The 12,174-nt window shown below is 49.2% G+C and overlaps 5 protein-coding genes across 5 annotated transcripts; all 5 read left to right on the top strand.

Annotated features, from left to right (window-relative positions):
• Positions 1-1,494: 1,494 nt before the first annotated feature.
• FPRO_12943 (uncharacterized protein) lies at positions 1,495-3,903 on the top strand (the record flags this gene model as incomplete). The annotated part of the gene is made up of 2 exons (XM_031223515.1): positions 1,495-1,659; positions 1,717-3,903. 2 exons carry the CDS (start codon positions 1,495-1,497, stop codon positions 3,901-3,903), a joined length of 2,352 nt encoding a protein of 783 aa, XP_031088866.1.
• Positions 3,904-5,746: 1,843 nt separating this feature from the next.
• FPRO_12942 (uncharacterized protein) lies at positions 5,747-7,844 on the top strand (the record flags this gene model as incomplete). The annotated part of the gene is made up of 5 exons (XM_031223513.1): positions 5,747-5,943; positions 5,989-6,588; positions 6,636-6,887; positions 6,933-7,461; positions 7,512-7,844. The coding sequence occupies 5 exons, from the start codon at positions 5,747-5,749 to the stop codon at positions 7,842-7,844; spliced, it is 1,911 nt and encodes a 636-aa protein (XP_031088865.1).
• Positions 7,845-8,389: 545 nt separating this feature from the next.
• Positions 8,390-8,869, top strand: FPRO_12941 (uncharacterized protein; the record flags this gene model as incomplete). The annotated part of the gene is made up of 1 exon (XM_031223512.1): positions 8,390-8,869. One exon carries the CDS (start codon positions 8,390-8,392, stop codon positions 8,867-8,869), a length of 480 nt encoding a protein of 159 aa, XP_031088864.1.
• Positions 8,870-9,254: 385 nt separating this feature from the next.
• On the top strand, positions 9,255-10,625 carry FPRO_12940 (uncharacterized protein; the record flags this gene model as incomplete). The annotated part of the gene is made up of 1 exon (XM_031223511.1): positions 9,255-10,625. One exon carries the CDS (start codon positions 9,255-9,257, stop codon positions 10,623-10,625), a length of 1,371 nt encoding a protein of 456 aa, XP_031088863.1.
• A 391-nt stretch (positions 10,626-11,016) lies between these two features.
• On the top strand, positions 11,017-12,007 carry FPRO_12939 (thiamine pyrophosphokinase family protein; the record flags this gene model as incomplete). Its single annotated transcript, XM_031223510.1, has 2 exons — positions 11,017-11,069; positions 11,119-12,007. 2 exons carry the CDS (start codon positions 11,017-11,019, stop codon positions 12,005-12,007), a joined length of 942 nt encoding a protein of 313 aa, XP_031088862.1.
• Positions 12,008-12,174: the final 167 nt, after the last annotated feature.

The raw sequence follows: 12,174 nt of genomic DNA, 5'->3' as shown, positions 1-12,174 counted from the left end.
TGAAAGTGTCGCTGTTGAGCTGGGTTTTCCATTTCTTGGACAGGGGCGCATTTCAGAGTGGAGACGAGAGAGTTGTGATGGCGTACAGTGACATGCGTTGGCCGAAATCTACAGCTGGCTAGTGACATGAATACCCTTTTCCCAGCCACCTTTTCTGCAGCGGCCAAGGTTCCTGCAAGGTTCCGTCTGCAGCTCGCAAGTACTTGGACTTGACCTCCTTTCCCGTTGGTGAGCCCTGGACTGAGCAAAGTCTCCATTGCTTCTTCCACAGCTTCGCTGCACTCCACTCACTTGGGCTGTTAACGGATACCACGACACGCCCACATCCATCTTTTGGCCTCTGTCTGTCTCTTTTCTCTTCTCACGCCCCCTTCTCGTCTCACCTGTCGGCGCCTCTGGTACTGTACTGACTCTGGCTTTGGTCCCTTTGGGCTTTTCTGGGGGGAACTTGCTTGCTTCAGTATAGGTTGGTTGATGTTCGCTCTATCATGTCTGTCTCTCCCTGGATTTGAACCACGTCAGGGCTCACCCCATGTTCAGCTCACCTGCATTTCTCTCTGCCTCTTTTCTTCTTTTTCTTCCCCTCTTCTGACATATTCAATAATGACAATGACAATAAACAACATCTATTGACATCGTCCAACAATTGCTGAATCGATAACGACCCTGGTCATTATTCAAGCATCCTTCGCATTAATCACACTAGAGGTCGAGCGGGAAACTGTTCGCTGGGGCCTCTCTTTTGGGGAGCAGAGCAGAGCAACTGGGTTACCTTACCTTAACGTATTCACTAGTGGCCTGAGGATCCTGCCCCGATCGGCAGGTTCAGTTCAGTTCAGTTCACTCCCCCCTGGCCCGCTGCCCTTGTCCCTTGTCAAGAGCTTAGGTTTCTTTCGCTCTCCTTTTCGTTAATATCGACCCTATCCACTTCTGCAATCACCCTCACTTCAAGTCACTCCTTTTGCTCTTCTGGAACCTGGACCCTCTGGCGAGATCTCATCTCTTTTGATTGACGTTTATTCTCGTCCATCCGACGTCGTCTCGATTAATTCTAAACACTTACATCCCGTCCCCTCTTTCTCGACCTCCCGTTGTTCAGTTCCATTCACTCATCAATCATCAACTTCGTTACATTTACCGCCGCCACATCCCCTCAATCCGATCAATAGTGCTACTACTACTACTACGGCGAGTAATTGCTTCAGGGACCAATACTGCTATATACAATTGTACACGTTCGCTGCCACACCCACCAACCGTCGGGTCCCACGCTCGTTCGCCGCCGTTTTCAAAATCAACTTGTCCGATCTGAATGCTCCGGTAAAACGATTTCTAGCTCTTCGAGAGAGCTTCTTGTTTTTGGATCCGATTAGGTATATTCACTTGGCTGCCGTCCAATTCGGGGACCCTCCGAATAACATTCGTACCCCAGGACCCCAACTCATTCGCGTGTCACTGCATCCGAAATAGAGTCACTCGATCACAACCGACATGATGACTGTTCAAAACGATTTGACCCATCGGGGTGTTTCTGGTCAACAGCTTGCCCTCGAGGATCGATTTGAAGTACTGAAGGAAATTGGTGATGGAAGCTTTGGCAGTGTCGTTTTGGGTAGAGTTCGAACGGCTGGTGCCAACGTTGCTCGCCGAGGTACAGTGGTAAGTCAATACGATGTGCACCCTCTTGTGTGACAGCTCCGGTAACCATTTCTGCAGGTCGCTATCAAGACAATGAAGAAGAGCTTCGAGTCGCTAGCACCATGTTTGGAACTTCGCGAGGTCGTCTTCCTTCGCACTCTCCCTCAACATCCTCACCTTGTTCCCGCTCTCGACATCTTCTTGGACCCCTACACCAAGAAGCTTCATATTGCCATGGAGTACATGGAGGGCAACCTCTACCAACTGATGAAGGCTCGCGACCACAAGTGTCTCGACAACGCCAGTGTTAAGAGCATTCTTTTTCAGATCATGCAAGGTCTCGAACACATCCACTCTCACCACTTTTTCCACCGCGACATCAAGCCCGAAAACATTCTAGTCACTACTTCTGGTCACAATGAATCTGGCAACACCTTCCGCCGATACTCAGCTCTCGTTACTCCCCCCTCAACACCACCCACATACACCGTCAAGATTGCCGATTTCGGTCTCGCCCGAGAGACACACTCAAAGCTCCCCTACACCACTTACGTATCAACAAGATGGTACCGTGCTCCTGAGGTTCTTCTACGAGCTGGAGAGTACTCCGCTCCCGTGGATATCTGGGCTGTTGGTGCTATGGCTGTTGAGATTGCTACGTTGAAGCCGTTGTTTCCTGGTGGAAACGAGGTTGATCAAGTTTGGCGAGTTTGTGAGATTATGGGCAGCCCTGGTAACTGGTACAACAAGTCCGGTAACCGCGTCGGTGGAGGAGATTGGCGTGAGGGAACCAGACTCGCTGGCAAGCTTGGTTTCTCATTCCCCAAGATGGCTCCTCATGCTATGGACACCATTCTGCAAACACCCCAATGGCCGACCTCTTTGAGCCAGTTCGTCACTTGGTGCTTGATGTGGGACCCCAAGAACCGTCCAACATCATCACAGGCTCTTGCTCACGAGTACTTTGCTGATGCCGTTGATCCAATGCGACCCAAGTCCTCCGCTTCGCGAATCCTTGGTCGCAAGCAGTCCGACCTCAGCCGAAGCAGCAAGGAGGCTACTACTACTACACCCACCTCTGTGAAGCAATCTTGGTTCCGCAAGTCTCTCATCGGACGTTCTGAGAGCACTGACTTGGCTACTATGCAGTCCCAGACAAAGGATTCTACAGCCCCCAGGCCCGCACCTGTACACGCTTCATCGGCTGTTGAGGCATCCACTGCCAAGGTTCGCCCGGCTGCCGGAAAGAGGACCACTTGGACAAATGGCCCGTCGAACGTAGCGCCCATGCCTATTCTTCCTACTGCGCGACCGATCTCGCCGATCCCTGATGCTGTAAATGCCCGCGCCAACAACACATACGACGACTCTTACGCTAATGGACATGGCCAGGGGAAGACCAAGAAACTTGGCCGACAGCTCTCTGTCGCTTCAAGCACAAACAACTACACAGAAATGCATCGGCAACAGGCCGAAAGGGCACTCAATGGGAATTCTGGCCTCGCCTCCCCTCCGAGTGGACAGAAGGAGAGCTTCTTTTCACATCTCAGAAAGCGTGCGCGGCGGTTCTCGGGACGACATCAGACCCCCGTCTCACCCGCCTATGACGACGACCTGGAGGCCCAGGTTGGATGTGGCCCTTGGGCTAGCAACCGGTCGTCCATGGTTATTGACCAATCGCAACAACAGGCTCCCATTCCTAAATCCGAGGTCTACGAATCCCTGGACAAGGCCCTCCGAGATGTTCAGAACAACCTCGATTCGCGACCTCCCGTTCCGCCCAGTCACCAGATCTCGCCTACCAGCACCCTCAAGCGACATCACTCGCTTCCTCAACACCAAGCCCGGTCAGTAGACAACCTGATCGGTGCTGCTCGAGGTGGACCCATCTCTAGCCGAACAAGGAGGGCCCAAGCGACACATGGCGTGCATCAATATGAGGCTCCTGATGAGGAAGACGAGCTTCTAGACGAGGCTTTGACTTCTACTCAACGGGCCGTCAAGCGCATGGAGCAGAACCAAAATAAACCTCTTCGACAGTCGGCCAGCAACATTGGGCTGATGAACCCATACCCTACGCCGTCGCCCTCAGCCAACGGTAATCAGGTCCTGTTTGCCGATGGCCACGAGGCTGTTACCCCTAGACCACTGGATCTTAACAAGAAGACGGATAACCAGTACAAGTGGCCCACGCCACCATATGAGGAAAGCGAGTGGGCAGCATCAGCAGCCGCTAGCATCTGGGCTGCTGGCAGTCGCTTCTAAGTGTTTCGTCTTGACATACTGTTACGATTACGTCCAGTGGCGCCGAAAAAGTTATTGATATCGACTCGCATGGTCATGGTGTTTGGGTGTTTGGGTTGAGATATGCGGCCCTTTTCTGATCTTTCTATCATTGTTGTAACGTGGACGGTCCGTTTGATTTTTGGGCACACTGGCTTGACTATACATACTTTATTCCTCCCTTCGATTCAGCACTCAACATTTTCACCAAATACCCGGTCGCAGTTTTATGCCGCCTTCTGCTCATTATTATTACTATTTACCTCTTCGCCATCTCTCACTTCTTGAACCTTTTGCTCTTCTTCGTTTTTATACCTTGAGTATCAAATACCCCCTATAGACCACAGGCGAGCGCAGCCGCAGCAATCTGCTTGAAGCAATACCACACACATACCACTCAATCAATTTCTTTCCTTTGTCTCACTACTATATAAGAAAGGTGGAAAGGAGTCTGAGGTGCTTGGGCTGAATATGACCGGCCATTTTCTTTGTCATATTCTTGGGTTATCTTTGCTTGAATGGACAAAACAGGGTCAAACAGGACGTCTCCCCGGGAGATGAACAGAGTGACGGCCATAGCCATCGTTTGCTTATTGAAACATGTAAAAAAGTCAGCGAGCATTTCATTATTCCCCACCTTTTCAGTCAATGCATTGGGAGACTGTCGAATCAATAGATGGAGTTTTTCGCAGGCCTGGATGCCAGACAAAGCAGTTTGCAATTTTATGATCAAAGTATATAATTTTACACGCCCCGGCAACAGGAGAAGGGATGCCTTGGTATGAGGAGGGAACCATGGGGTTAATCAGCAAAATATCAAAACAATTACTGTTTCATGTGCTCTATGCTATTTCTGCTTGGACTGCCCAATGGCCTATGTGAACTAAGCATCGTGGGCTTCATGGAGAATGTTGGCGGTCTCATTAAATGGACAAGAAGGTTTCTGCCTCCCTTTAGTAGTGGGGGATCAAGTCAGAATAATGAGGCAACATTTGTAGAAAGCGGAGAGGCAGCCAAATGAGAGACTGAAAGACAGGAGATGAGGTGGCTTGAGGAGTGACATGCACGGTGTTATTTGCACAATATTAGGCTGGGATATGAATAAGCAAATCTCTTAGACTTTATAATATTACTATAGTTCACACGAATGACCGTCAGGGTGTCATTGTTGCGAGCCACAATGTGATCAGTGGCATTGAGTTTTGTGAGGTGAATCTGAAAAAGATCTTTGTCAAACGATTGAACAATGCAACTCGAGTGAGAGTTGAGCTGAGTTGAGTTGGTGAGAGGTTATCATGGTCACGTGCCCGGCTAGACAAACATCACAACGCTTACCTTAGGCAGCACTCACCTGTCCTGGTCAGCCAAGCCAAGAACTGACGACGAGCGGTGATTATTACGAAACGGAGACCATCTCTGTATCTCTTTAAAACGTTCCAAACGCTCTTTTTGTCCTCGGGGGTCGTTGGCGACTTTTATCAAGTGTTTGTTCCTGAGCCGTAACGATAGACGTTTCACACGGAGCAACCATCGAATCAACTGATTCATGTTGGACGGACTTTGAGGAAGCCGAGAACTTTGCGACGATCTTACCCGTGGATAATCTACACATCTCACGAACTTGAATCATCTCATTTTCTTGAAATCTCGTTTCTTTTTGATCACTCACCATCATTTCAACCAAAGACGAGGCTGAACTGGATCATCTTACGCGGGGGAGGGGTAAATTCGGTGTTGGCTGAAGGATTCATGGACTAATGGATGAGCATTTAACTGAGAAACCCGGACCTCTATCAGTATCACTATCTCTATCAATCAGCCCATCATGAGTCTCAATCTGCCAATACGACCTAGCACAAGCAGCCAGCGGAACCGGGACAGTCGTAATAATTACTTCAACAGTTATACCCCACCAAGCTCCACGGAGGCTATCAATGGGCCTGTTAGAGAATTGGTGAGGGAGCAGACACCTGTGAATGATCGCTTGATTGTGGGTGTTGATTTTGGAACTACATTTTCAGGGTGAGTACCTCAGGCTTAGAGAAAGCATGAAACTAATGTTCGTAGTGTTGCTGCCGTATACACTTCTACCCCTGATGATATAGAAATCATCAAGACTTGGCCTGGCGGCAACGGTATCACATCGGACAAAGTCCCAACTGAGATTGCCTACGACTTTCCTCCCAACGCACCGCAAGGCACTGAACCAACAGTAAAATGGGGTTTCCAGTTCAAGCCAGAGGAGTCACGTCTACGCTGTATCAAGCTCTTTCTGGACCGATCTCAAAAACTTCCCTTCTACGTCAGCCCTCTCGACACAGCCGCACAGCTTAAGCGCTTCAACAAGAATGTCGTCGACGCCGTGAGTGACTACTTAACTCAGATCTACAAACATACCATGGATACGCTCACCCGTAGGTACGGTGAGTCGTTCATGGCGTCGACAAAAGTTGAGTTTGTACTCACTTGTCCGGCTGTTTGGAGTGATGCTGCAAAGAACACTACGCTGCAGGCTGCTGAGAGAGCAGGTATGGGGTTGAGGTCTGAGATTCAAATGATCAGTGAGCCTGAGGCTGCGGCTGTGTATACGCTCAAGGCGATCCAGCCGAATCACCTGAACGTGGGTGATAACTTCATTGTTTGTGATGCTGGAGGCGGTACTGTTGAGTAAGTTTAGCAACCCCTTCACATAGCATGGTACTCACAATGTAAAGTCTGATCGCATATAAGATCATCTCGCTCAAGCCGCTCCGTGTAGAGGAGTCTGCGGTTGGAACGGGAGGGCTGTGTGGAAGTGCTTTCTTGAATTATCGATTTGAGGAGCATGTTAGAGGCCGTCTTGGTCAGACTCGCTTTGATGAGATGAAGGCTAAGAAAGGCAAGACGTGGCAAATGGGTCTTCGATACTTTGAAGAGTTCGTGAAACGGAATTTCAATGAGGATGAGCATCAGGAAGTCAACGTCCCGTATGTATACCCGCGTCCCTACTTGGATCCCACTGACCTCCGTAGCTTCCCTGGTCTTCCCGACGACGAAGAGGCTGGGCTGGACTCAGGCTTCCTCGTCATGACAGCAGAACAAGTCAAGGACATTTTCGAGCCTGTAGTTAAAGAGGTATGTGACCTTGTCCAGGGCCAAGTCACAGGCCTTCGCTCCAAGGGAGGCATTGTATCCGGCATCGTGCTAGTTGGAGGTTTTGGTCAGAGCGATTATCTATATCGTCGGCTTAAGAACCACTTTACAAGCGCTGCTCCACCGCCATACAGCGAAAGGCCTACACACGCCAATGCCAATTCCACACAGGAGGCGGGCTCCATTGAAGTGATGCAGCCAGTGTATGCTTGGACGGCGGTTGTACGAGGTGCTGTCTTGCGAGGACTGGAAGGCAACATGGTCATTTCTCGTAAGTCGAGAATGCACTATGGTACATCGTATGCTACTGTGTATGATGAGGATAAGCATTCGGTTAGTGAGCGATACTGGTCTCCCTTATGGGAGCGTTGGATGGTCTCTGACCGGATGCAATGGCATATTGCTAAGGTACGTCTCTTCCTTTCATTAACTCGTTCCCCATCCCTAATACATCATAGGGCGAGGCTCTATCACCACTCGCACCCATCGCATTCCACTACACACGCAACTTTCGTCCCGGCCAATCTCTTATCGTCACCGACGATCTCATAGCATGTGACGCGGACGAACCACCTGCAGCATACACTCGCGACCTGATCCACGTGTGTACCCTCACAACAGATCTCAACGCTGTTCCAAGGAGTTTGTTTACGAGATTGACGACGACGAGAGGCGTTGAGTTTGATAATTTAGATTTCACACTGGAGATGAGGGTCGAGAGTGCGGGCTTGGGATTTGAGCTGAAGGTTGATGGGGTCAGGTATGGAAGGGTTGAGGCCGAGTTTCACTAGGGCTTTGATTCAGCGGAGTTATACGTGAGATATGGGTTAGAAAATATGCATATATATCTATTGACTGAGTTGATCTTGGTTGTCATCTGTGTTCCTATTTGATGAAGTGACAATTGGTACATCGTAGGTTTGGCCCCAGTGGCTGGCTGGCCTCTTAGTTTCTCGCTCTCCTTTTGTTGGCTCAAGTCAATCAATACTGTAAAGACTCTTGCCTGGGCTTGTTCTCGAGTTTATCATTGTAAAGAGTTCGCCTACTCCTTTGTTCGCCTCGAGACTCGACTTGCATGGGGCTTGGCTTCTAAGAGACGCCCGCGAACTTGCACGAACACCATGTTCACCATTGCTCTCGCACTTCCAACCTTTAGAACAGATACCATGGACGGACAGCTCAGCAACAACTGCGCAATATGATGTCTCATACCACACATATAAAGCCATTGCCCATCTCCTTTACCTTGAAATCACAGAGTAAACGATACGGTCCCAAATACGTTTCAAGACAACAACTAATATTTTAATACACACAAGGTAAGTAAACAGTCAAGATGAGCTCCTACCTCAGCTTCCAATGGCCCAACCCCCAGGGCGTCTGCTGCTACCGCTCCTTCGACAACCCCAACGACCACTCCATCATCGCCATCAAAGTCCCCTGGCTCCAATGGCCCAACGACCCGCTAGAGGATGTTCATTCACCCTGGTGGGTAATTCGCGATAAATCTCTCGCAGCTGTAAGACTCTGGAAGAAGATTCTACACGACAAGCTTTCGAGTGAGACGTATCATAAGCATATGAAGATCACTAGCATTGTTCTTATGAACGAACAACTAAGACTGACTATAGATGATTTGGGGGATGGAGATGATCATTTGAAGTTGTTCTTTGGGTTTGCCGCCGATGAGATTGCAAATATGAAAGAGGTCAAGGGGTTGGATCTTGGGAAAGATGTTGTCAAGTGGATTGGAAGTGGGAGAGATGCAGTTCCTGTTTTCAGGAGGGTTAGGAAGAGAAGCACAGATCTTGTCTAAGGGGGTAAGTATAGTTATAGTTTCTTGGTATCAAACCTGTAGTGTTAATGATGTTCAGAGCCCTGCTGTTTCAATCAATACATTAATAATGCCATCCCTTGGGGAGCAAGAAAATATCAGACCTTGATAGAGGGTGTCAAAATAAACTCCGCAAAAGGTATCCTAAACTCATACTAAAGTAGCTAATAAGTAATATGCTAATTGATTCACTATAATTCGTATATGCCATGATTCGATATTTTTTATGTATTGATGATCTCCAATACGTCACTTGAAGATAGATAGATAGACGGTTTGCCCTTCCACTTTTCAAGGTGGGGCACAAACATGGACATCAACAATTCTTCAGCCTTCACTCTTTCACATTCATTCATTCAATTTGAGGATGGCCTCTTCAGAGCATGCGCCAGCCCTATTAAAATGGGCACTCTCTCAAGGCGCAACTCTCAACCCTTCAGTTGAAGTCACTCACTTGCCCGAAACAGGCCTCTCGTTCCGCGCAACAGCCCCTACAGCGCCCTCTGACACAATCGTCAGCGTCCCCTCGTCTCTGACGCTCTCATATCTCGACACTCTTCCTGGTCATGGTGACCCAAACCCTTTTCCTGCGGGGTTCTTGGCGCAAATACCGCCTCATGTCGTTGGCCGTTTTGTTCTCATCAAGCACTTTCTACTAAAGGGAGAGTCTTTCTGGGCGCCATATATACAGGCTTTACCACAGCCTGAGGACCATGATTCTTGGTCTCTTCCGCCATTTTGGCCAGATGAGGATGCCGAGTTGTTTGAGGGGACGAACATCGAGGTTGGTGTTACGAGCATAAGTGCCAATGTGAAGGGAGAATTCAAGACGGCGCATGATCTTTTGACCGCTGAATCGTGGGAGCCTGAGCTTCTCAAACTATTCACGTTGCCATTGTACCAATGGGCCTACAGTATCTTCTCAAGCAGAAGTTTCCGTCCAAGCCTTGTCCTTGGGCCAGAGGATCAGCAACGTCTGCCTGAAGGTGTCAAGCTAGACGACTTTTCTGTTCTCATGCCGCTGTTTGATGTGGGAAACCACGATATGACTACCAAAGTGGAATGGATACGGAACGAGAGGATCAATGGCTGCAGTCTCAAAGTTGAAAAGGCGTATCAGGCTGGGGAGCAGGTCTTCAACAACTACAGCATGAAGACAAATGCTGAATTGCTACTGGGATATGGGTTTATGCTCCCTGAGACGGAGGCGCTGCACAACGACTATGTTCATGTGCGGAAACGTCAGCCTGCAAAGGGTGAGGCTACAGAGGAGTATTACATATCTCTACGACCCATTCGAGACCCCAGCTCCCTCCTTGCACGCTCAAAACAAACCGTCCAGCTCAGCGATTCAGCCCATATACTCGGAGCTTTTCAGCATGTTCAGCACGACATGGTCTGGGACATATTCTGCACGCTCGCGCCACCCGAACAATGCTCGACACTTATCAGTGAAGGCTCAGAGCAAGAGCAGCAAGAGAAGTTCTTCAGCGGTCAAGTCAGTGAAGACGGGCGAATGTTTCTTCAGCAGACTGCGGCCATCATCCAGCACAAGGTCATGCAGGAGCTGGAGAGATTGCTTGAGACGGACGTGGAGGTTGTGGGCGGAGGTGACCTGACAAGAAATCAGCAGCTGGCGTTGGATTATAGAGCGAGGTGTAGAAGAGTGCTTGAGAATACACTTGAGGCTATGAATATGGAGGAGCTGTTTGGGGAGGATGACGAAGGAGACGAATAGATGCCTAGAGGTGGTTGTTGATCGGCCGCTCTACTACAGAGCTGAAGCTATGACTTTAACTTGATAGGGACTTCAAGGTATAGATCAGGATAGATCCGTGGTCATGGAAAGGATTAGGCAAATTGAAAATATGGTTTCATTTGCTTAGATTTCTCGCTTGAAGATACAAACAAACAAACCACCTGTCTCGTGGTAGGCTGTGATCCAACTCTCCATTCACATTGGCCAACTTGTCCAGTCAGAATCAGATGCATCTCCACTCTCATCAGCTCTTTATCTTGATCTCATCGCAGCCTCTGCAACATCAAGATTGATCAAGCAGTCAGCGCATTTCATATACCAACAAAGGGGCCTTTACAAGACTTGCACGATTCACGCCACCCCCGCCATCATGACACCTTCATCAGACCTCAAACTGCTCGATCTCATCACCGCCATTGACAAGTACGACCTCTCTCTCTTCACAAGACTCATAGGATACTAACAGCTTCAGTGCACCCCTCGATTTTGCATCAAATTATGCCCCCTACTACCGTCTCTTTCTCTCTCCCGACCCTCGCCCTCATGGCTTCATCCTCCCCGCCACAGTCTCCCTAATGCCATGGCCCACATCCTTCACTATCGACCACGGCAACGGCACCGTCACATTGAATGAACCTGCATCTGGCTCAACACTTACAGAGCACGCGAATGCTGCATTCCAACAAGCTGTTGATAAAGCCGTTGACGATGACCTGTTTCCTATTCTGCACAAGGAACACAGTGAGTACTTTCGTATAGTCGGCGCAAGGGAATTCGTGCAGGTCGAGAGGTTTGCTGCTCCGTTATTTGGCATTGCGACGAGGGGTGCTCATTTGACGGGCTATGTACGCGGTGGTGATGGCGGGATAAAGATCTGGGTTGCGAGACGGAGTCGTCACCTCTTCAGCTACCCTGGTCTTCTTGACAGTACTGTCGCTGGTGGTATCAAGGCCAGTGATACACCACTTGCATGCATCAAAGCCGAATCTACCGAAGAAGCTTGTCTTCCACCAGATCTCGTCTCGTCGAGCGTTGAACCCGCGGGAGCGATAACGCTGGCCAACATCAACCAGAAGTCAAAGCTATTCCACTCAGATATCATCTACGTCTTCGATCTAGAGATGCCGGGGGATGTTATTCCTCGACCGGGAGACGATGAAGTGGAGGAGTTTGTGCCGATGGATTGTCAGGAAGTGGTACAGCGCATGTTGGCGGGAGAGTTCAAGCCGAATGTGTGTCCTGTGATGATCGACTTCTTGGTCAGGAAGGGTTTCATCACGAAAGAGAACGAGAGTGACTTTGAGGAGATCCAGAGGAGGTTGAGGAGAGAGATTCCTGTGCCGATGGAGTCTGATGCATAGTGATGCAACTTGAAGATGTTGATGGTGGCCTAGAACGAATTCATGAAAGAGCCCCTTGGACTTAGATTAGGTTTCGTGAATTGGGCTGAGTCCTAGGGTTTATTTTCCCTTGTGTATAGCCAGGTAACCAGTGTCTCTTGTTACAGTCTGCTAATTACAATAGTTTC

The sequence above is a fragment of the Fusarium proliferatum genome, assembly GCF_900067095.1.
Source record: "Fusarium proliferatum ET1 genome assembly, contig: FPRO_scaffold013, whole genome shotgun sequence".
NCBI classification, from domain to species: Eukaryota; Fungi; Ascomycota; class Sordariomycetes; order Hypocreales; family Nectriaceae; genus Fusarium; species Fusarium proliferatum.
Note: the sequence above shows the minus strand (reverse complement) of the source record. Positions and strands in the feature narration are given on the sequence as shown.